This window comes from Cebidichthys violaceus, unplaced genomic scaffold (assembly GCF_023349555.1).
Source record: "Cebidichthys violaceus isolate CVI_PGR_0920_01 unplaced genomic scaffold, fCebVio1.0.p SCAF_7, whole genome shotgun sequence".
NCBI classification, from domain to species: Eukaryota; Metazoa; Chordata; class Actinopteri; order Perciformes; family Stichaeidae; genus Cebidichthys; species Cebidichthys violaceus.
The window spans coordinates 18,305,896-18,328,989 of NW_027176927.1; the positions used below are offsets into that span (position 1 = coordinate 18,305,896).

At 43.2% G+C, this 23,094-nt stretch overlaps 1 protein-coding gene across 4 annotated transcripts in view; it reads left to right on the forward strand.

Annotated features, from left to right (window-relative positions):
• ascc3 (activating signal cointegrator 1 complex subunit 3) overlaps nucleotides 1-23,094 on the forward strand; it is a 135,056-nt gene that overhangs the window by 27,471 nt on the left and 84,491 nt on the right. For all 4 annotated transcript variants that reach the window (XR_011105313.1, XM_068735146.1, XM_068735148.1 and 1 more), the window contains exons 6-8: nucleotides 2,741-2,942; nucleotides 4,910-5,045; nucleotides 7,006-7,131. Coding sequence is in view for 3 of the 4 variants with exons in the window: in XM_068735146.1 (XP_068591247.1) it covers nucleotides 2,741-2,942; nucleotides 4,910-5,045; nucleotides 7,006-7,131 (464 nt within the window). In the remaining variant the exon portion in view is untranslated. The remainder of the gene's footprint in view (nucleotides 1-2,740; nucleotides 2,943-4,909; nucleotides 5,046-7,005; nucleotides 7,132-23,094) is intronic.

The following is a 23,094-nucleotide window of genomic DNA, read 5'->3' on the forward strand; positions in this document are numbered from 1 at the left end:
TTCAAATGTAGATGTTTTATTAATAAATGATGACTTGCACATAATGCTTGCACAGACCAAGGTGGTTGCTATGGATGCGGTTGCTATGGACCTACTCTAGCAGCGAGCACATTTTTTTTTTCACACTATCGCACCGTGATTGGCGCCCATCGGCTCTCGAGTGTACCTGTAACACGCGTGTCATTACGAATCCCACTGCTCTTCTGGGCAAGACCCGCCCCCTGCAGCATCCAAGCGCTCGCAGAGGTTCTGGTTACCCGATTCGTCCGGCTGCTAGGCCCTATGTTCCTATATCCTGACCCTCACTACTCAAGCAGGGCGGAAAGGATGGCTCATGCCTGAATCCTCTCCTCCTGTGGGTCACTGTCATTTGATGCTCGTTACAGGCCAGTGTGGCCTACTTCAGCCCGTTATTGTCTCTTCTGATGGCTTTGAGCTACAGAAGGCCTTCATTTCCCCCCGACCGGACTGTTGGACGTCAAACCGCGCTTTCGTTCCTCAGAGCGTCATCCTCTGATCTTCACGGATGCTCAGTTGTTCACATTGAATAGGGGCTCGTTGTGAACTCTGAGGAGACGCTGGGACTGACTGAGTGGTGGCTCGTTAATGTCACAGGCCATAGAAAATGGAAATCATTCATTGACCTGCTCCTTTAACACGTTCAGCTTTTATGGTCTAAACATCTCGTCTCATTTATTGTTCTGATAAACAATACATTCATCAAATTCAGTGCCCCGTGCCCTGTCAACATGTCCCCAGCTGTCATGTTGGTCGACGCAGTGTCGGGGCTTTTGTCGTGTGGAAGTGGGCGTGGCACCAATTAGATTGCTGGATTGGAGCTACTACCTGTTTTTAATATCCAATATGAACTTTTAGTAGAATCCTGGAGTCAGTGTGAGTGTGTTACTGAATTCTGCATCTTGAATGTAAACTGAGCAAACAATTAAATGCAAAAGTTGACTTTTTTCTTCAGAGGGAGACACTTGAGGTGAATAGGATGAAACACATAACTAATAGATATCAGCATGAAACTTCCCCATTCATTACAAGTCTTCTGAAATGTCATGTTTAAACAGAGTAGTGAAATGTACTCCTGAAAGTGAGGCTGCTGGGGTTGTTCTGGTAAACAAACATGTTCCGTCACTCATTGAAACGGCGTCACACAAACAGCCCAGGGCTGATGCTAGTGTGTCACACGGCGTGGTTAGAGTCGTGACGCGTCACAGAACAGACGCAGCGCTCTGCCAGAGGAAGCATGGACACACGTCCTCCACTCAGGCTTCATGAGCTGCTCTGAGCTGTGCATTGAAACGACCTCCTACCTTTTTAGAACAACTAGTCGTACCTCGTATTACTTTCAAATGAAAGTAACTAGTTACATGTAATTTATTACATGTTGAAAGTAACTTGCCTAACTCTGGTGGTGACTCACGACTTCATGTTGACTCTGAAAAGGCTGCTCTTGAAAATGCTGGTGTGTAACTGTGTGAAAACACCGTGAAACCATCTTGTAAGCAAACATGATCTGTTTTGGTGATGCTCTTCACCATCATCATCATCATTATGGCGCCGCGATCGCTTGTGGAAAGAGGAATCCTGGAGATTTGGAGGCAATCATCATTGGAGACGCATAACAAGGCACAATAGCTCCCAGAGAGGGGAAAGTAAGGGATGGGGAATGGCTTCGACAGAGGACTTGGTGCATAGAGGGTGACAGAGTTAAAGGGGTTGGTGGCTGGTGAGGTAATGGGAGGGAGGGCGAGAGTGACAGGAAGAGAGGAAGGCTGTGCAGCAGGTAGAGCCGCTAGACGAGATAAAGAAGAAATCATTCAGTCAATCAGCCGGGCCGCGCCGCAATCATCAGATCTCATCTGCTTTCAAGAGCAATTCGGCCTTTTATTGAGCTGTTGTGCCTCAAACAGGGAGGCTGCAATGGGGAACATTAACCCCTGCAATGCCACACGCTCTTGCATTTGACATCGATGGGTTATCAAGATGACTGCAGAAATATGAATCCATCTCCGCTGACATCGGCTGACCTGATGTTGTTTTCTCAACGTGAGCAAATGCTTCTGTTGTCCAAGAGGGATGAAGTCAAACTGACCATCGCAGCTGGAATCTCCAGAAACGTACAATATTACAAATGCAGAAAATAAAATGTCGAATAATTTCAACTTTAAACGGTCGCTCTGAAAGTCAACACACATGTCAACATATCAGTGATGCACAGTGATTACCTGAAGGGCTGCTGCACCTTTGAGTGTATTCTGTCATAATAAACCAAAAAACATCAGATGAACAAAAAGAATGAAACGAAATGCATGTGAGCTACTGGCCTAAATGGTTGAACATGTTTGATTGGTAAAACAACAGCGGTCCACAGTTTTTGTTAGATCCACCGCTCTGTGCCGAGTGGTTGGACAGTGGAAACCGCTTAAATGGATCGATACAAATGCTGTTTGGATCTTTTACTTCTAGTCATCAAGTAGTCCGCTTACAGTGCTCATCTGGGGTCTTTTCATAAAACTAATAATTCACGTTTGTTTCTTTCATTTGCCGCATTAATGGTACTTCTTCCCCCTAAGATGGTATTAAAAAGACATTATATGAATACTTTAAAGTCTGCAGATAGCCTGGGTGTCTTGATGTCCATGGGACAGAAATATAATGATGTAATCCTGTCTAGGAGCACCTTTGATGTAGTAACATTTTGCCTTTTCTTTCCATGTATTTCCTCCAGATATGAGCCGATTAGTCGGTGGTGAAGTGACCAAGCCCACATATGGGTGCCAGGTGACCATCCAGTCAGAGCAGGAGAAACAGATGCTGAAGATGTACCGCAGGGAGGAGAAGAGAGAGAGGAAGAGAGGCAAAGGGATAGAGGACAGCGACTCCTCAGACCCCGTCCTGACCTTCGACCCCAGAGAGATGAGAACCCAGCGGTTAGTTCCTCGTGGTCCTGTTCCCCTCATTGTCTTTGTTCCTCGTGGTCCTGTTCCCCTCATTGTGTTTGTTTCTCGTGGTCCTGTTCCCCTCATTGTGTTTGTTTCTTGTGGTCCTGTTCCCCTCATTGTCTTTGTTCCTCGTGGTCCTGTTCCCCTCATTGTCTTTGTTCCTCGTGGTCCTGTTCCCCTCATTGTCTTTGTTCCTCATGGTCCTGTTCCCCTCATTGTCTTTGTTCCTCGTGGTCCTGTTCCCCTCATTGTCTTTGTTTCTTGTGGTCCTGTTCCCCTCATTGTGTTTGTTCCTTGTGGTCCTGTTCCCCTCATTGTGTTTGTTTATCGTGGTCCTGTTCCCCTCATTGTGTTTGTTCCTCGTGGTCCTGTTCCCCTCATTGTCTTTGTTCCTCGTGGTCCTGTTCCCCTCATTGTGTTTGTTCCTCGTGGTTCTGTTCCCCTCATTGTCTTTGGTCCTCGTGGTCCTGTTCCCCTCATTGTCTTTGTTCCTCGTGGTCCTGTTCCCCTCATTGTCTTTGTTCCTCATGGTCCTGTTCCCCTCATTGTCTTTGTTTCTCGTGGTCCTGTTCCCCTCATTGTCTTTGTTCCTCGTGGTCCTGTTCCCCTCATTGTCTTTATTCTCATTGTCTTTGTTCCTCGTGGTCCTGTTCCCCTCATTGTCTTTGTTCCTCGTGGTCCTGTTCCCTTCATTGTCTTTGTTTCTTGTGGTCCTGTTCCCCTCATTGTCTTTGTTCCTCGTGGTCCTGTTCCCCTCATTGTCTTTGTTCCTCGTGGTCCTGTTCCCCTCATTGTCTTTGTTCCTCATGGTCCTGTTCCCCTCATTGTCTTTGTTCCTCGTGGTCCTGTTCCCCTCATTGTCTTTGTTCCTCGTGGTCCTGTTCCCCTCATTGTCTTTGTTCCTCGTGGTCCTGTTCCCCTCATTGTCTTTGTTTCTTGTGGTCCTGTTCCCCTCATTGTCTTTGTTCCTCGTGGTCCTGTTCCACTCATTGTCTTTGTTCCTCGTGGTCCTGTTCCCCTCATAGTCTTTGTTATTCGTGGTCCTGTTCCCCTCATTGTCTTTGTTCCTTGTGGTCCTGTTCCCCTCATTGTGTTTGTTCCTCGTGGTCCTGTTCCCCTCATTGTGTTTGTTCCTCGTGGTCCTGTTCCCCTCATAGTCTTTGTTCCTCGTGGTCCTGTTCCCCTCATTGTCTTTGTTCCTCATGGTCCTGTTCCCCTCATTGTCTTTGTTATTTGTGGTCCTGTTCCCCTCATTGTCTTTGTTCCTCGTGGTCCTGTTCCCCTCATAGTCTTTGTTCCTCGTGGTCCTGTTCCCCTCATTGTCTTTGTTCCTCGTGGTCCTGTTCCCCTCATTGTCTTTGTTCCTCGTGGTCCTGTTCCCCTCATTGTCTTTGTCCTCATTGTCTTTGTTCTCTGTCCGGCCGCCTCGTCCCTGCTCTCAGGTGTCCGCACCAAAACCGACAACTTCTGCAGTTTTCATGTCAACTTGGCTTGAGCTTTACAAAATAAGAAATAAAAAAACAACACACACCGACAGCTCTTTTTTTCTGAAAGTTTAATTTTGGGGAGGATGAAAAAAAGAGCAGCGATCTGTTTAATTAAAAAGTTAGCATGACCAAATCCAGCCCAGTGTGAAGGAAAAGATTAGCAGAGAGGTAAGCCACTTTAGGAAGGAGCATAATGCCTCACATCTGTGCCTCTCCGTTTGAATCATCAGCTGCACCATTCATTCTAAAGCTGCAGTGTGGACGCATGTGAGGGTTCACATATGGAACCAAGTGGTTGCAGATGTGACGCTGAGCGGGTGTGTTTTTGTAGAAATGACATTGCCGTTTGTTCCTTTCTCCTGATGCTGAAGTAATTCATTTACCCTATCAGCGCCTTTCATTTGCAGTTGACAGAGTTCTGCTCTGGGTTTCACATGTTCCGTGTGTCGTGTTGTGTTTCCGGCACAGGGAGCAGGCCCTGCTGACTGCACGACGTGAACCTGTGCTGAGCAGAGAGAGGGTGTACGAGCGTATCCGCTACCCCAACGTCTACGACAGCTACGCGGAGGCCACCAAGATGCCCGCCTTTGTTGGAGGAGCCAGGGTGAGGCTGGTTACTGCTGAGTAAAGTGTCCGCTGATGTGTAATGTGTCTTTGGATATTCAACACGATGTAGAAGCTGAAGTGTTCTGTGTATATTCAGTACTACTCACAGTGAGATGCAGAACCGCCGGACCGATGAACACTGATCTCTCACAATCGTCCGCTACGTCACCACAAATCTGTTCCCACAGGAACACACATAACACCTGAAATATCACATCATAACACCCTCCTCTCTTCTAGTTTACAATAGTAATGTAAGTATGTATATATATGTAATACATTATCTCATTGTTTCAACGTTCGTTATAAATGGTGGTTTACAAAGATCTCTACAAAGTGAGATTATATCTAAATTCTCAGGTAATTCTAGTCATTATATATACATGATGTAGTAATTCTAGTCATTATATATACATGATGTAGTAATTCTAGTCATTATATATAGATTCTCTAGTAATTCTAGTCATTATATATACATGATGTAGTAATTCTAGTCATTATATATACATGATGTAGTAATTCTAGTCATTATATATAGATTCTCTAGTAATTCTAGTCATTATATATACATGATGTAGTAATTCTAGTCATTATATATAGATTCTCTAGTAATTCTAGTCATTATATATACATGATGTAGTAATTCTAGTCATTATATATACGTTCTCTAGTAATTCTAGTCATTATATCTAAATTCTCAGGTAATTCTAGTCATTATATATACATGATGTAGTAATTCTAGTCATATATACATGATGTAGTAATTCTAGTCATTATATATAGATTCTCTAGTAATTCTAGTCATTATATATACATGATGTAGTAATTCTAGTCATTATATATAGATTCTCTAGTAATTCTAGTCATTATATATCATGATGTAGTAATTCTAGTCATTATATATACGTTCTCTAGTAATTCTAGTCATTATATCTAAATTCTCAGGTAATTCTAGTCATTATATATACATGATGTAGTAATTCTAGTCATTATATATAGATTCTCTAGTAATTCTAGTCATTATATATACATGATGTAGTAATTCTAGTCATTATATATAGATTCTCTAGTAATTCTAGTCATTATATATACATGATGTAGTAATTCTAGTCATTATATATAGATTCTCTAGTAATTCTAGTCATTATATATACATGATGTAGTAATTCTAGTCATTATATATACGTTCTCTAGTAATTCTAGTCATTATATATACATGATGTAGTAATTCTAGTCATTATATATACATTCTCTAGTAATTCTAGTCATTATATATACATGATGTAGTAATTCTAGTCATTATATATACATTCTCTAGTAATTCTAGTCATTATATATACATGATGTAGTAATTCTAGTCATTATATATACATTCTCTAGTAATTCTAGTCAATATATATACATTCTCTAGTAATTCTAGTCATTATATATACATGATGTAGTAATTCTAGTCATTATATATACATGATGTAGTAATTCTAGTCATTATATATACATTCTCTAGTAATTCTAGTCATTATATATACATTCTCTAGTAATTCTAGTCATTATATATACATGATGTCGTGAGAGCACATGTCCTGGTCCTAATGTCCTGTAGGACGCCCCATATGATCACTCCCTTTTTACTAGTCTTTACCAAGAACTCCCAAAGTACCCCAAAGCACTACACTCATAATAACTCATATCACAACCACTGCACCACACGCTATAACGAGCTGTACCACAAAAAGAACATCCAACCATGCCTATGTAACTGTGTCTTTACGTGGAGTACTTCATGTTCAGAGTGTTTGATCTGCTCTGTGTGTTCAAGGAGGCGTTAGAGGAATCAAAACTATTTCAAACATTGTGCATATACAGATGCATTGTTTTAAAATGCAGTTCTCTTAATCCACAATCTTTGAGGTCACCTGTGAGTTCTGGGTCTCCCTCACTTTAGTGTGTGTGATGTTCAGATGCTGCTACCAGAGGGAATCCGCAGAGAGAACTCCAAGATGTATGAAGAGGTGGAGATCCCGCCCACCCAACCCATGGCCCTCGGCTTTGAAGAGAAGCCCGTCTACATCGCTGAGCTAGACGAGGTAGGAGCGCGCGCGCGCGCGTGTGTGTGTGTGTGTGTGTGTGTGTGTGTGTGAGAGAACTATTTACTTTGCTTTTCTTTTTCGGCCATTAAGCTTAATTTCATAATCAAGCTATTATTCAGTGAACACAGTATGGACAATAACTGCTGCTATAGCATCACACATTGTGTTTGTTTGGGCATGTAGTAAGTCAATGCTGTGTCTTCATGATGTGTACAGATATCAGACCAACGTATTTCCCAATATTTGGAAGTATTCCTTTAATGCTTGAATTAGATTTCACAAAGGCCAAAATGAATCTTATCTAATACCTAGTAAATATGCTTTTTGCAAACCAAAACCAGTACTTGATTTATGATCGTTTGTCAGTAAAATAATCTTCTTAATCATTTTAATTCTCTGTACCACATAAGGCCAGATGATTGTTCAATCATTCCCAGGTCTTGGCACCATGTTGGGCCCACTCTATTAGGTGTTCACGGTAATTACTCTTTTGGGTTGGAGGCAGAGACGACATGCCTTCACCTGAAAGGTGTTTCTTTTATACGTGTTGCTGTGCAACTGGCCAGCCAGCGTTCCTCAGGTTGGAGAGCGACGAGGAGAAAAGCCGATGTCGTGATCTTTGAAGTAAAACATCTTTGATGTGACGTGTCGAGTCTCGGCCAATCGGCGTTAAGATGTCTACGGCGTCTTCATGTCCCTCCAACTTTTCATCCTTTCACTCCAAGTTGAAGTTACCGCCAATTAGGAAGGCAACTCATTCAAAATCCGAGAGCGTAAATAAGATCCACGCGTACGCATGAGTAGAAGTCCCGCACCTGCAAATGAAACAGCAGCGCAGGTATTTTACACACACTAGAGACTATCACTTCATAGATCATCAATGTAAGAACATATAACCATGAATATTAAGCATCAGAAGTGTAGGCGAGTGGAAACAAAACAAATTAAATTGGACAATTAGATAGTGAGCAATGGGACTGAATGAGGTGACCATTACTTTAACACATGTAGCCCAGTATCCATTAACATGAACATTTCTAATTAAGATGCTCTAAATGACATCACCAGGCAATGCTGTAGTGTCAGATACACTGGTGCTAGTTCACTACAGCACAGTGAACACATTCAGAGATTAACGTTGTCAACAGAACCTCCACACCAGTGCTGATACAGGAAGTGTGTGTGTGTGTGTGTGTGTGTGTGTGTGTGTGTGTGTGTGTGTGTGTGTGTGTGTGTGTGTGTGTGTGTGTGTGTGTGTGATAAAGAGAACAAAATCAATAGAACCACGAGAGAAGCCGGAGATGCTAGCTAGGTGGCACACTCAGCATGCTGACGTTGGCCCATTCACTCCAGCAGAAGGTTATCTCAGGATGTACTCATCATGGATTACATACTGAATAGAACTAGATCAACCATTAGATCCCAGACTAATCATTAGTAACAACCTTTACAGACCTTTATCAAGCTGAACGTGTTCACACATACGAACCCCAGAACTCTGACCGTGATGAGAGGGGATGTTGTTTATTATTGACCCGTGATGTTTCAGTGAAATCCTGAAGCTTTAGTTATTTACTACTGAACCCAAACGGATTAGTTCAGCACCTTCCAGGCTTTAGCTTTGATACAACACTATGGGACCATGATCTGCATGTCAACACGTCGGCATGTGGAGGTTCTTCTGTCTGAACGACAGGACTCCATGTCACTCTGTTCAGCTGGCGCCCGGCTGTGTAGACGGTCCCTGTTATCCTCCACCAGTGAACAGCAGAGCACTGTGGCCGTAATGGCCAGTGAGTGATGTTCCTTCTTAATGGAAGTGCTGTAGCTCTCAGCCGGCTGTCAGCAGAGACGAGGACCCGTCGGTCTGACTGACACCTTGACTGACAAACCCACGCTCGCGTCGGTACGTACGTTCCCCGCCAGCCTCCGGCGGCCGTGGTACAGCCACCGTGTTCGGGGCAGCGGGCTGGAAAAGCAGGATGGAGTCTGCTCAGCCCTTGGGGAGGAGGCACAGCACACATCATTGTCTTTGAAAGGCTCTGCTCCATCCTGTCTGCTGAAGAGGACTTTGTGATCCATCAGTACTGCATCACTAGTAAAGATGCAGCAGAGCCAAAGGTCACCCCTTCTCCTCTGAATTGGGCCTTGTGTTGATGAAGGCTCTGAAGAACAATATCACTGATCCTCAGGAGCATCTTGTCACGCTGCAGGAGGCGAGTGTAACTGCTCTCCTCTCTTAACCTTCCTGTCACTCAAGCTAATGGACATCAGAATAATCAAGATTTAGTTTTGGTGTGTGTGTGTGTGTGTGTGTGTGTGTGTGTGTGTGTGTGTGTGTGTGTAGTTGCTTGTGTGTGCATGCTTCTTGTGCCATGACAAACGGATGAACGGATGGTTTAATCACATCTGCACTGTAGCTCTTGATGCTTTCACAGTTTCTGATACTGGCTCAGGTGTGTGTGTGTGTGTGTGTGTGTGTGTGTGTGTGTGTGTGTGTGTGTGTGTGTGTGTTGAGGTCTCTTTTATGCCTGTCAATTTCAATCGTTATCAGGCTGATCTCTGAGGATTTGACCACTAATCCTTCCGTTAGGCACAGAGATGTGTGTTGTTGTCAAATAGCGTTTTGTATATGAGTAGCAGTGTCTTTTTGGTCCAAACATCCACTTGCACTCAACGTTCTACTGATTGCAAAGGAACCAGGGACCCAAATAGCCAAAGCATGCATAGAAATGCAGATTTATCATCTTATTTCTTCATCAGATGTATTCTTCTTGTCAAAACAATTCAATTTGACTTGAGGATTTGACTTCCCAAAGGATAACAAAAGGCTGAGCACGCTGAAGGGGTTGCACAAACTGGACTCTTGGGGACTACAACCAGGCTCTTTTGATGCCTTGAACACAACACAGGCAAAGCACATTCACCTCATGCAGCTCAGACACGCAGAGTGAGCAGAGAGAACGCCATGTCTTCAGACTGACGGTCATTTGGACTTTGTTCGGATGGAGGGAGACAGTTGTTGGTCTTGTCTTGAGGAGTCGGTTCCCCTACTGTGCATTGGACCACACTTGTCTCATCACCCAGTGTGTGTTCAGTTCTTATCTCCTGAGCTGTACTCTGCTGCTCCACACTCGTTGTTCACCAGTGGTTCTGCGGCTCCTGATAAATCTCTATACTGTTTTGAGAGCCAACAATCCAAAGCTTCTCCAAGATGTTTACAATACTTGTCTTTGGACTCAGTGCTGACCTGGATTGTGAAGTAAAGGTTTCTTTAACCCCAAGTGTGTGTTCTAGTGGGTGGTGGGGAACAAACCTCCTGCACAGTCCCAGAGAGCTAGAACTCGAAGGCTCCTGCCGTGACCCAGACTCCGGTGCCGATACCTGAACAATGGCTCGGCGCCGTTAGCTGGAACGTGTCGGAGGCTTTGCCTCCACCTTTAGATGTGAAGCACAACCTGTTTTGTGCTGGTTGACAACATGCTGGTCTTGAACGTAGGTTGTGATTAGATACAGTTGAAGCAGAGAAGGTTGTCGAGGCACCACATCCAACACTCCTGCATATTCACCGGTAAAGTTACAGACCAGAGGAACTGTTCTACGGTGCCGTCACAGCCGCTACATGTCCTCCTCATAGCGTTGCATTGGGTCTGCACGTGTCACATCGTTATGGTCCAATCTGTTAGAGTGAGAATGAGGACTGTTGGCAATCCAGGATCCCAGACCAGTTGAAGAAGACTAGGGATGAGTCAGTTTGAACATGTCAGTATTGCATGGTTTTCCATTGATTGGGATCATTTAGGATGCATATATATATATATATATATATATATATTTATAATTGGATGCATCTGTCTCTTAGGAGCTCGTTCCCTGGAAAGGACACAAAGCTGTTGATGAATGTCACAGGAAGCTGTGTGCTTCATTGACTGTGCTGTACACAGATATCACTTCTTGTGTCAGCCTTGCTCAGACTTCAGTTCTGAAACAATGTGAACGGGAGATGAAGTAACCTCTCTGAGGCTCCATCGCTCTCTAACAGGCTTATCTCTTTTTCTCTCACACTTTCTCTGCGGCTCACCACCACTTTCTCTTCATCTTTGAAAGTCCCTGTGTAACTGATATAGATTGATATGGAGCCTCTTCTGCTGAGCGATGTGAATTAGCCTCAGTCAAGCAGTGGCTCTATTCATTAACTTAAGCCTGGGCAACTCTGGAACAAAGTGCCTCGCTGCTCTAAAGCGCCGGCACACAATGCCCAATAAGTCTTTATGTGCTATTAGAAAGGCTTTGAAATGCAGGCTGAAAAGTCTGACACCCCCCCCCCCCCTCCTCTTACCGTGTACACTGAGTGCCGATTGTCATTTATTGAAAGCTGTAATAGGAAACAGGGCTGTGTTTGCCTTTAATAGCTCTTTGAAACATTAAAAGAGGAATTTATTAGGGTGCTTTTTAACTAATGAATCAGGTGGAGGCGTCCCACGCTTACCTCTGTGGTAAAAGCCTTCCTAATTTACCCGAATAAATCTGTTGCTCAGTGTGTTGTGTGAGAGCCAGACGTCAGTAGTGCTGATGGACCAGATGCACACAGTAACGTACACTACTGCTGGTACGGTGCTGATGTGCCTCATAACAGAGAAAGCAGAACGGACACTGGAACTCAAATAAGACAGAAGCTGTGATTCACCCTCAACTGATCTCTGAGTTGATCACTAGCTGCACCAGCCTCAGTGGGCGTTGGGGGGGGGGGGGGGGGGGGGGGCTAAAGGTACCAGTAATGGCCGAGTCTTCCCTCACAATTTTCACTGTATATCTTCCGGCTGCTTGACACTTAATTATTGTGCTTACTACACGATTTTCTTTCTCTCTTATCAACAGAAACAGTGTTTTCATCATTCACTAATCAGTATCAACTGTGTGGTTGCCGTTAATGAAAGTGAGGAGATTATGTCCTGTGAGTTACCTGACAGCTTCAACGTGAAACACTTAACGCGTTGACTTTCACTCAACACACACGTAGAACTGGCTGTGTGAGAACCAGTCCATTGGGTTAATGTCTCCTCCTCCTGAACGGCCGTCTTGTCCGCCACTCAAACTGGAAGCCTGATAAGTCCAACCCTGCGGTTCTGTTGTCCCTCCGGTATTCCGCCATCGCTGCCCTCACTCGGCATGCTTTGGCTGTGCTGGCTGTCGACAGCTTGCCCTCTCCTTCCGCTGTGCGGGAAGCAGCCAGTGTATGAGCACGGGCCTGCAAACATGAGGCAGAACTGAACAGCCCTCCATCCATAATTAATCCACCTTAATTGCATTTCCTAATCCAGTTTTGATGTGGTTCCCCCACAGCACACAACTGTGGCTCTCTGTGTGTGTTTGCTTAGACTTGCTAAGCAGGAGCTGTGAGTCTTCAAGGCTTCTTTGAAGGATTTGAGGGTTCAAGACTTCTACAGTCCTCTCTGATGGAGAACACCGTCAACATCTACCTACTGTGTGTCAGCCCCTGAAGCTGTGTGCGTTCAGCGTCTTGATTATATGTAGTTATAATTCATATTATTATATGAAATAGTATTTAGATTAACGTTAACATCTTCTTGACCTTTATCACGACGCCTGAAAGTTTTACTTCCTCATTTCTTTTCAGGCCTTCCTCTGTGGGAACATCATATGATTGTTATACTAATTAAGATTCACTCATGTGAACGAAGTGAAACAAATCCTCGAGTGTTTGATGAAACGTCAGCTGTGTACCATCTCTGTCTGTTTCTGCACCCTTCATCACTGCTTCTGCTGCAGTCCGACTCATATTCAAATGAAAACCGGGAACGGAGTCACAGCAGCGCTGGGTTGACCAGCTCTGTGTTGACAGGCTGCTGTTTGCCTCTGTGCCTCCGGTGCTGATGGTGTATGTCGCTGCTGAGTTCTACCTCGATGGTGAGGCCTGGTGTTTGGTTCATGTTCTGAAGTGATGGGATCATCCTTGTGTGTTAGCCAACATCAGGCGTGTCCTCGCTTTGTAAAACAAAATGTAACAAATACATATACAGATAGAACTGAATTATTCTTTATTAAAGTAATGGTATACTGGCCCGTTGTCTCCCACTGGTGTGTTTCTCTGTGACTCTCCAGCTTTGTCTGTTCTCATAATAATCCATAATAATATGTAAAGACTGAACGGTGACTCTCTGAGCTCCTACATGCTACACCACAGCTTTCTTTAATATTTATATACGTTTACTACATTAGGTAGAACTTCTCACTGTGATCTTGAGAACGACAGCATCAATCAATATAAAAAGTCAATCGTTTACTAATTACTTTTATATTAAAGCTGATTTGAGTGCAGTTGAAATAGTAACAGCCATGATTTAACTACATTGATTATTTAACTGTACTATAATATTTGAATATTACATTATTAACACTGGCTAGGAAGTGAAAGTGTCGCTGCCAAATTTAATTAGCTCCTGCTAATTAAGGTGTTAATTATGCCAACTGGCTGAAGCACTCACTAGTGCTCTGTTGATGTGTAGTTCATGCTGCTGCAGGCTGGAGTGTTCTCTGCACCAAAGAGCTTCTTAGATACCAGCTCAACTTCTAAACACATCAGATTATCACTTTGTCCTGTCAGTCACATCCACAGCTACCAGTTACCATACAGTCCGGGGACAAGTGGACAGATGTGTAGGCAGCATGAAAGACAGTCATCTGAAATTCTTTTGTTTTCATTATTTTAGTAGAAAACCTAAAGTACGCCACAACTACTCAGTACGAGCTTTAAGGGAAGAACGGCTAGAGGCTGAGCAGTAGAGCATGATGGGAAACGTACTGCACCCTCCTCGTGAAGCTACATCACGTACAGCTTCATCACGTACTATCTGTGATGTATAAGATCAGACTGTATGTGATGAAGCTTCATCACAGACAGCTTCATCACATACTGTCTGTGATGTATAAGATCACAGACTGTATGTGATGAAGCTTCATCACAGACAGTCTGTGATGAAGCTGTACGTGATGAAGCTTCATCACAGACTGTCTGTGATGAAGCTTCATCACGTACAGCTTCATCACAGACTGTGATGAAGCTTCATCACATACAGTCTGTGATGAAGGGTTAGGGTATATCACAGTAAACAGTAAATCACAGTAAACAGTAACTGTCTGCCAGTGATGATATGAATGGAGTACAGTAGTGTGAGTAATGGTGTTGTCACTTTCTAGTCTCTTTTCACAATGAACACGTCTGAGTAGTATCGTTATGAGTCCCTGTGGACCAAGTCCTCCATGATGTCATCGTGTCAAGTGTTTATTAGCGTATTTATTTATACTGCAAGCGTTGATGACATTCTATACGTTGTCCATCATGTTATATAGCCTATATATAACATGATGTTAACAGGGTATAATACATGCATATGTGTGTGTGTATATAAACACACATGTAACACATAGTTACAGTAACATAGTTGTTGTTACGGTGTGTTTCTGTGAACATGTAGTCGGTGGGATGTGAGCTGCAGGGTGGGCTGCGCTGCGTTCGTTGGAGGTTTCGGGGTCCCAAAGCTTTGGGTGCTTCTTCAGCAGGTGCTTGTGGATGAAATGATGGATTACCTCTCTTTGCTATCTCCATCCTCCTCCCAGCTCCCCCCCCCCCTCTTCCTCTTGCTGCTGACGCTCCGTAGGGAAATGAATGGGCCTCCTGTTTGCTGCATCCGCATCTTACTCTGTCAAACCCCACCGTGCATTCAGTGGGCATGTGTGTGCTCAGTGTGCATGTGGATCCATAGGACTGGCTCTGGGATTTATTGTGTGTGTGTGTGTGTGTGTGTGTGTGTGTGTGTGTGTGTGTGTGTGTGTGTGTGTGTGTGTGTGTGTGTGTGTGTGTGTGTGTGTGTGTGTGTGTGTGTGTTTGGCCAGGTCATTTAGTACTCTGCATGCAGGCTTGGAGCAGGCTGATAAGCTGTTTGCAAAAACTGGCAATTAAAAGTTGATCAGGCTGTCACTTCAAATGGAATGAAATGGAACCAGAAAGTAATTAAAAGGATGGCATCAAAATGACAACAATTATATCTCTTAGCTTCCCATTACCGATTCACAGAGGAATTTAATTAGTTTAGGAGCTCATATAGTGACTCATACAGTAAACACACAATAACAGAAAAGAGCAGCCTCCACAAATAAAATGGTGGCTGCTCACACAGACTGCCGTCTCTGTTTCACCATTAAACCTACAAACCGGGAGGCCGACGGATATGGACACCGGTGTTTAGCCATTGCTGTTGAATCGTTAGTGTGATCTATGTGGGCCCAATTAGTGTGCTTTAAGTGGCTGCTGGTTGGTGGGATGCTCCCAGTCCTCCCAGTTTGCCCATATGGCTGTAGGCAGTGTATCCGCAGTGTTAACGAGCCTGTCGGCTTCCATCCCACTCAGCGTTGGCCCAAGATGGGCTGATGGGCATCTTCTTATCCACACAGTCGGTAGTGCTTCCACTTTATAGACGGCATACAAAGCTGACTCCCTCTGTCTGCTGTGTGCCTCTTCCTACAGAAACACTCCATCTTCTCATATACAGCCACCGACCGCTCATCGCTCCAGTATCTTCATAGTCCACAAACTGTCCTGCCAGCTGGGCTTTAGAGATTGGTTCTGCCCCAGACTCCAACAGCTGCTCTCATTAAAAACTTTATTTAACTCCGCTGCTGAAAGGTTGACCACAGATGTGTATGGTCCTATAATAGCCAGCTGGGCTCTGCAGAGCTTTCGCTCCATGTTTTAAATGCCGGGGCCTCGCTGTAAATGGGGGATGCTTTTGGCTGAATGCAGCCAGGAACATTCAGCTGTAATGATGTGGATTGATTTGCAGTAAAGCAGCACGTTGTTTGTCATAACTGGTCCTGGTTGTAGAGGGATCGTAAGAAAGCACCGAGCTACTGGAGTCGTATACTTCAGAGCTGTATCCTGAGAACAGAGGAAACCGATGCGTATTCTCTGCTCCTGTCTGCTTAATGAACACCCTCAGCTTAAAGGAGCCCTGTATGACTTGTAGAGATATAGATACGTATATATATGTATGTATGTATGTATATATATATATATATATATATATGTATGTATGTATATAAGTATATATATATATATATATATATACATATATATATATGTATATATATATATATACATATATATATATATATATATATATGTATGTATGTATATAAGTATATATATATATATACATATATATATATATATATGTATATATATATATATATATATATATATACATATATATATGTATATATATATATATATATATATATACATATATATATGTATATATATATATATATATATATATATATATATGTATATATATATATATATATATATACATATATATATGTATATATATATATATATATGTATATATATATATATATATATACATATATATATGTATATATATATATATATATATATGTATATATATATATATATATATATATATATATACGTATATATACATATATATATATATATATATATATATATATATATATATATATATATATATATACGTATATATACGTATATATATATATATATATATATATATATATATATATATATATATATATATATATATGTATATATATATGTATATATATATATATGTATATATATATGTATATATATACAGTTGTGGTCAAAAGTTTACATACACTTGTAAAGAACATAATGTCATGGCTCTCTTGAGTTTCCAGTTATTTCTACAACTCTGATTTTTCTCTGATAGAGTGATTGGAACAGATACTTCTTTGTCACAAAAAACATTCATGAAGTTTGGTTCTTTCATGACTTTATTATGGGTTAACAGAAAAAGTGACAAAATCTGCTGGGTCAAAAATATACATACAGCAACATGAATTATCAATTTTGGTGACTTAGAAAGTTGTGTCAATGAAATGAGCTTCATAGCATGGCCTCTTAACTTCTTGTGAGTGATTATGAGTGACTACAGCTGGTGACTTCTCTGAGGCCATTTAAATAGGGCTCATTGGATACAAACGCCCACAAACGCTACAATGGGAAAGTCAAAGGAGCTCAGCATGGATCTGAAAAAGCGAATCATTGACTTGAACAAGTCAGGAAAGTCACTTGGAGCCATTTCAAAGCAGCTGCAGGTCCCAAGAGCAACAGTGCAAACAATTGTTTGTAAGTATAAAGTGCATGGCACTGTTTTGTCACTGCCACGATCAGGAAGAAAACACAAGCTATCACCCGCTGCTGAGAGGAAATTGGTCAGGAGGGTGAAGAGTCAACCGAGAACCACCAAAAAGCAGATCTGCCAAGAATTAGAAGCTGCTGGAACACAGGTGTCAGTGTCCACAGTCAAGCGTGTTTTGCATCTCCATGGACCGAGAGGCTGCCGTGCAAGAAGGAAGCCCTCGCTCCAAAAGCGGCACCTTAAGGCTCGACTGAAGTTTGCTGCTGATCACGTGGACAAAGATAAGACCTTCTGGAAGAAAGTTCTGTGGTCAGATGAAACAAAAATCGAGCTGTTTGGCCACAATGCCCAGCAATATGTTTGGAGGAGAAAAGGTGAGGCCTTTAACCCCAAGAACACCATGCCTACCGTCAAGCACGGTGGTGGTAGTATTATGCTGTGGGGCTGTTTTGCTGCCAATGGAACTGGTGCTTTACAGAGAGTAAATGGGATAATGAAGAAGGAGGATTACCTTCAAATTCTTCAAGATAACCTAAAATCATCAGCCCGAAGGTTGGGTCTTGGGCGCAGTTTGGTGTTCCGACAGGACAATGACCCCAAACGCACATCAAAAGTGGTAATGGAATGGCTAAATCAGGCTAGAATTAGGGTTTTAGAATGGCCTTCCCAAAGTCCTGACTTAAATCCCATTGAGAACAGACAATGCTGAAGAAACAAGTCCATGTCAGAAAGGCATCAAATTTAACTGAACTGCACCAATTCTGTCAAGAGGAGTGGTCAAAGATTCAACGAGAAGCTTGCCAGAAGCTTGTGGATGGCTACCAAAAGCGCCTAATTGAAGTGAAAATGGCCAAGGGACATGTAACCAAATATTAGCACTGCTGTATGTATATTTTTGATCACTTTTTCTGTTAACCCATAATAAAGTCATGAAAGAACCAAACTTCATGAATGTTTTTTTGTGACAAAGAAGTATCTGTTCCAATCACTCTATCAGAGAAAAATCAGAGTTGTAGAAATAACGGGGAAACTCAAGAGAGCCATGACATTATGTTCTTTAAAAGTGTATGTAAACTTTTGACGAGGATGTCGTCACTCTCCCTCTGCGTGTGCTGCTGTCACAGCTTATCAGTGCTTTGCTGACATAGCCGTACTGGCTGTGCATGCTTCACGTGCACGTTGGTGCACGTTGTGCACGTGAGTCAAATCAAATGATCTCAATCTCGTATGCTGCACCCTTTTAAGATGTTTGTTAAAGGTCACTCCAAATACCAATGTTACAGGCATTAGATGTTTGCTGCTGTTTCCAAACCAATTGTCAATTATGTGTTGTTTTTTAGCAACACTAACAAACTGCATTTTATCAGGACTCGTGCTTCAGAGTAGTCTGGGGTTCAGGCCCCAAACACAACACGGTACCGTACAGTACCATACCGTACAGTACGGTGCGGTATGGTACTGTACGGTACAGTACGGTACACTATGGTACGGTATGGTACCGTACTGTACCGTACAGTACAGTACGGTATGGTACAGTACCATAGTGTACTGTACCGTACGGTACGGTACAGTACAGTACGGTACGGTACGGTACGGTACCGTACCGTACTGTACTGTACTGTACTGTACTGTACCGTACGGTACAGTACAGTACAGTACGGTACCGTACCGTACCGTACAGTCTGATTGTCCGACGGCTCGTTTGATCGATCTATCAGACCCCCCCCCCCCCCCCCCCCCATTCATAGTGTGACTCAATACAGACCAGGTATATACGTTTGTCACACGGCATTCTCTGTGTGAGGGCACAGTCTCTGATCTGTGATCGGCTTAAGGAAATACAAACAAGAGATGGCATTCTTTTTAAATGAATGACATCCATACATCAGATGAGGGCTCTTTGCTCTAACTTTGTGCTACATTCTCTGTTTTAAAACACATTCAGTATTAATTCTACCGGATTCCTTTTATGAAATAAAACCATAAATGTGTCAATTAATGCCACAATACAGATGCATGAGGACGGAAGCAGAAGGCTCATCCATCAGTGTGTGCGGTGGTGTTCAGGTGTGTGTTCCCTGGTGCAGACGGTTGTTTGCTGCTGTGAACAGCTCAGCATTGACAGCTGAGGATCTGCTCTCACTCACAAATGAGAGGAAGCGGTTGTGCTGCAGATTAGCCACCGTCCTCCTCAGTCATTAGAAGAGAAAGCTGCAGGTTGTATTTCCATAATGTGACGTTCATCTGGATTTAGCTTCTTCTGTTTGTTTTACAAACATTTTAAATTCACAATACGTACGGATTAATTCACTATATATTTTTATTTCTCTGTAAAAAGTAAAAATAACGAGCCCCACTTACCCGCAGCACATAGTAGGAGCACCGTGGGCCACTGCAGAGCTGGACTCCAGTGCAGGTTTACCACCAGACCCTCTGCGATTGTTGACGAGCGAGACTTCAGCTAAGCAGGGTTGGACCTCTGTGTTAACATAGAGGTCCATATATAGCATCATGCCCATTGCAGTACGGCAACTGCCTCCCCACAGCACTGACATCACACCCTCGAGACAAGTTTTGTCAGGCACAGCTGGATCTCCAATTGGAGGATATGTGTGCATACATTAGCATAAGAATGAAGCCGCAGAGGTTTTAAGGAGAGAATAAAGAAGCACTGAAGATTTCCAAAGATCATTAAATGATGGCAACTTTCTATTTACAACATGTATGCTTTACCTCAAGGTGAGTGCCGGGGCAGGCATACATTTACATGAATTAGCATGTTTAAGGAGTGTGGGGACACTGGCTTTCTGTTACAAACAGACAAAGTCGATAAATCAAAATGAGGGCCAGCCGCTCAAGTGGTTGTTGCGCCTCTCTGGTCACAGGAATGAGTGTGCAGAAGCCTCGCAAAATACGCCGGAGCTCAGTGGTCCATAATTCAAAAATGAATATTTATAAGTAGGAGCTCGGTGGACTTGGCCTGGGGGGAAATAATTGGGTAGAATGGACTGGAATCACATCTGTGTTGAGACAGAGCAGAAGAAGCCCTGCAGTCATTATGAAGAGCGTGTGCTTCAGTGACAGCTTCACCTGTTCAGGTAGAAGCAGCAGGTTCTACCTGAGTGCAGCTTCACAGGTTTTGAGACCTACAGTATTTAAAACAAGTTGAGCTCGACTGTGTTTCCACTGCAAGCGGCGGATTTCTGCTCCAAATACTTCCGTTAAGTAAATGAGCCATCTATTAATAATTACATGGCATTAATCACGCATAAATAGAAAAAATGAAAACGCACTTTCTCCACTAGGAGCTTGCGTAACATTTTAGGAGGGCCAGTGCAAGTTCAGCAGCAAGTGTTAAATCAACAGGATTTGATGAGAAGCAGGTCACATGTAACTCTGCATGGCTCGTCTCTATGTAAAGGTCAATCGTTCCTCTTCTGATTCACAGACTGTGGGTAAGAAGTGGACGTGGTTGCCATGACGTCACACATTGGTTTGTAGACTACGCTTTTGAAGCCTCGAGTTCAGAATGTTTTTCTTTGCCATCTTGGTTCTTTGCAACCATGACCCAAGAGGAGAATCATCCCCTCTTTATGGTGTGTTTGACTCTAAATGGAGCATAATGTACTAAATGAACATCATGCTGTATTGAAGAAGACTGTAAACTAGAGATTGAGACCATAAACTCATGTTTACAATGTTTACTGAGGGAATAAATCAAGAGAGAAGTAGAGTCATTTTAGACTAGACTTCTATACAACCAGAGGAGTCGCCCCCTGGTGGACACTAGAGAGAATGCAGCTTTAAGGCTCTTCCACTACTGGCTTCACTTGGTTCTTGGACAGCAGATGAGTCCCTGTACAGGTCCCGTTACTGTTGGTGCTCTGTGAAAACAAACGTTCTCTCCTTCTTAGTGATCAACATTTGTCAAAGTCGAGACAGAACTGGCACAGTTACAAAGAGCACAGTTGTCTCCAAAAGTGGTGACAAACTGCAACAAGAATCTCAATTTACCAGTGGAGTAAGCAATGGTGTAATCATCTTTTGCATCCGTTCAGATGATATTTGGACAGCAGTGGAGCGCTTTGTGTCCCTCTGCATGTGCCAGTGGAGCTGCTGTCTAAGCAGGCAGATCAGATGCCCATCACATGCACATGGAGCCAACTTCTTGTTGACCATGCACACACTGTGAGTTTCACTCTTCTTTCTGCAGGAAATCATTTGGATTACTGGCAGTGGGTATTGCTGGTAATCAGCAGTCAAAACAGCCAAACTAGCACAGTGTATAGATCAGTGTGTGTCCATCAGAAGCCCTCCGGCCCCACACAGCACCTAGCTGCAGCACAGCCGCCCTGCTCTCCTTCCAGCTTAAGTGGACTCTAATAAAGTTGCTCTTTGATGCATTAATAACCTCTTTCCCCTGCTGGGCTGTGGGGCCATCTTCTGAACAGCACCCCGCATATCCTCGGCTGACACGCGCTCTTTAATTATTTCTTTCTACGAGTGTTGGAGCGAAACGAGGGGAAGGGGAAAGTGATGACATACTAATGAATCCTTGAATAAATAATACTGCTGTCTAAGCTAAAGGCATCTGCAACTAGCTTTACTGGGAGAGAGGTGGAACGCAGAGAGGGTCCACTGATGGAGAAAACATCAAAAATAGATCTGGAGGTAGAGAGCACACCTGGAACTACAGTGACCTCTAGTGGATGAGCCTCTACCGTCCCGCTAGTTTTCCAGAGCGCGCTCATTCAGCATTAAAGGAATCAAACTACCACGACAGAAGATACACTTCCACCGCTTTCTCTGTGTGGTGTCACTCTGCCACACTGTCACCGGCCTCCAGTACAGCAGAGCACCACCAGAGTGAACGTCGTCAGTGTCCTCCGGGGTGATTGAACAGCAAAGGGTACGCATCGACAGGAAAGAGATCGTCCATATCTGCTCATTAAAGGACACGCATTGATTCAAAGTTTATCTCACCAACCTCTGAGAAATATAACAAACCAGCTCCTTATGTTGTTACCATTGAACCTGAAGTATTTTAGAGTCACGTCACACTATTCCTCCTTTATTGTAATAAATCAAATGTAACTGAAATGGAACGACTGTTTGCACTCATCTGTGCTCATGCAAACACAAGCAGCAGATCATCTGTTATGTGTGCAGCATGCTTTAGAAAAGAGGAAATAAGGATGATAGGAATCACAAATACAATAATGCAGCTGAAGATTTCATGATCCACTTTCACTGCAAACATCCCTTTACAAACACGTGATCATTGGAGGGACACTGACGGCTCGTAGCCTTTTAGAACTGTGTTTCTGTGAGCGCAGACGTGTCCGAGCCGTCCTCAGCACCAGAGGAGCCTTCACACTGTGAGCTGCAGAGAACACGGCCCTTAGAACCGGGAGCACTACTTGTGTTTTATGTTCTATCTGTTTAGATAAGAAGAAGCCTGAGACCTGAAGGAAAGAGTCCAAGCTCATGTCCATGCCCAGAAGAGAATATAATCCTCTTTGAATGAGTTGTTTTGACCCTTACCCATGATTCACCTGTGCAGTAGCTGGATGTTTTCTGTGTGTGTGTGTGTGTGTGTGTGTGTGTGTGTGTGTGTGTGTGTGTGTGTGTGTGTGTGTGTGTGTGTGTGTGTGTGTGTCCGTCCTTCACAGTGGCCATCTCTCTACTTATCAGAGGCAGTGTGAGATTGAGGGCCATCAGCCGCACTCTGTTG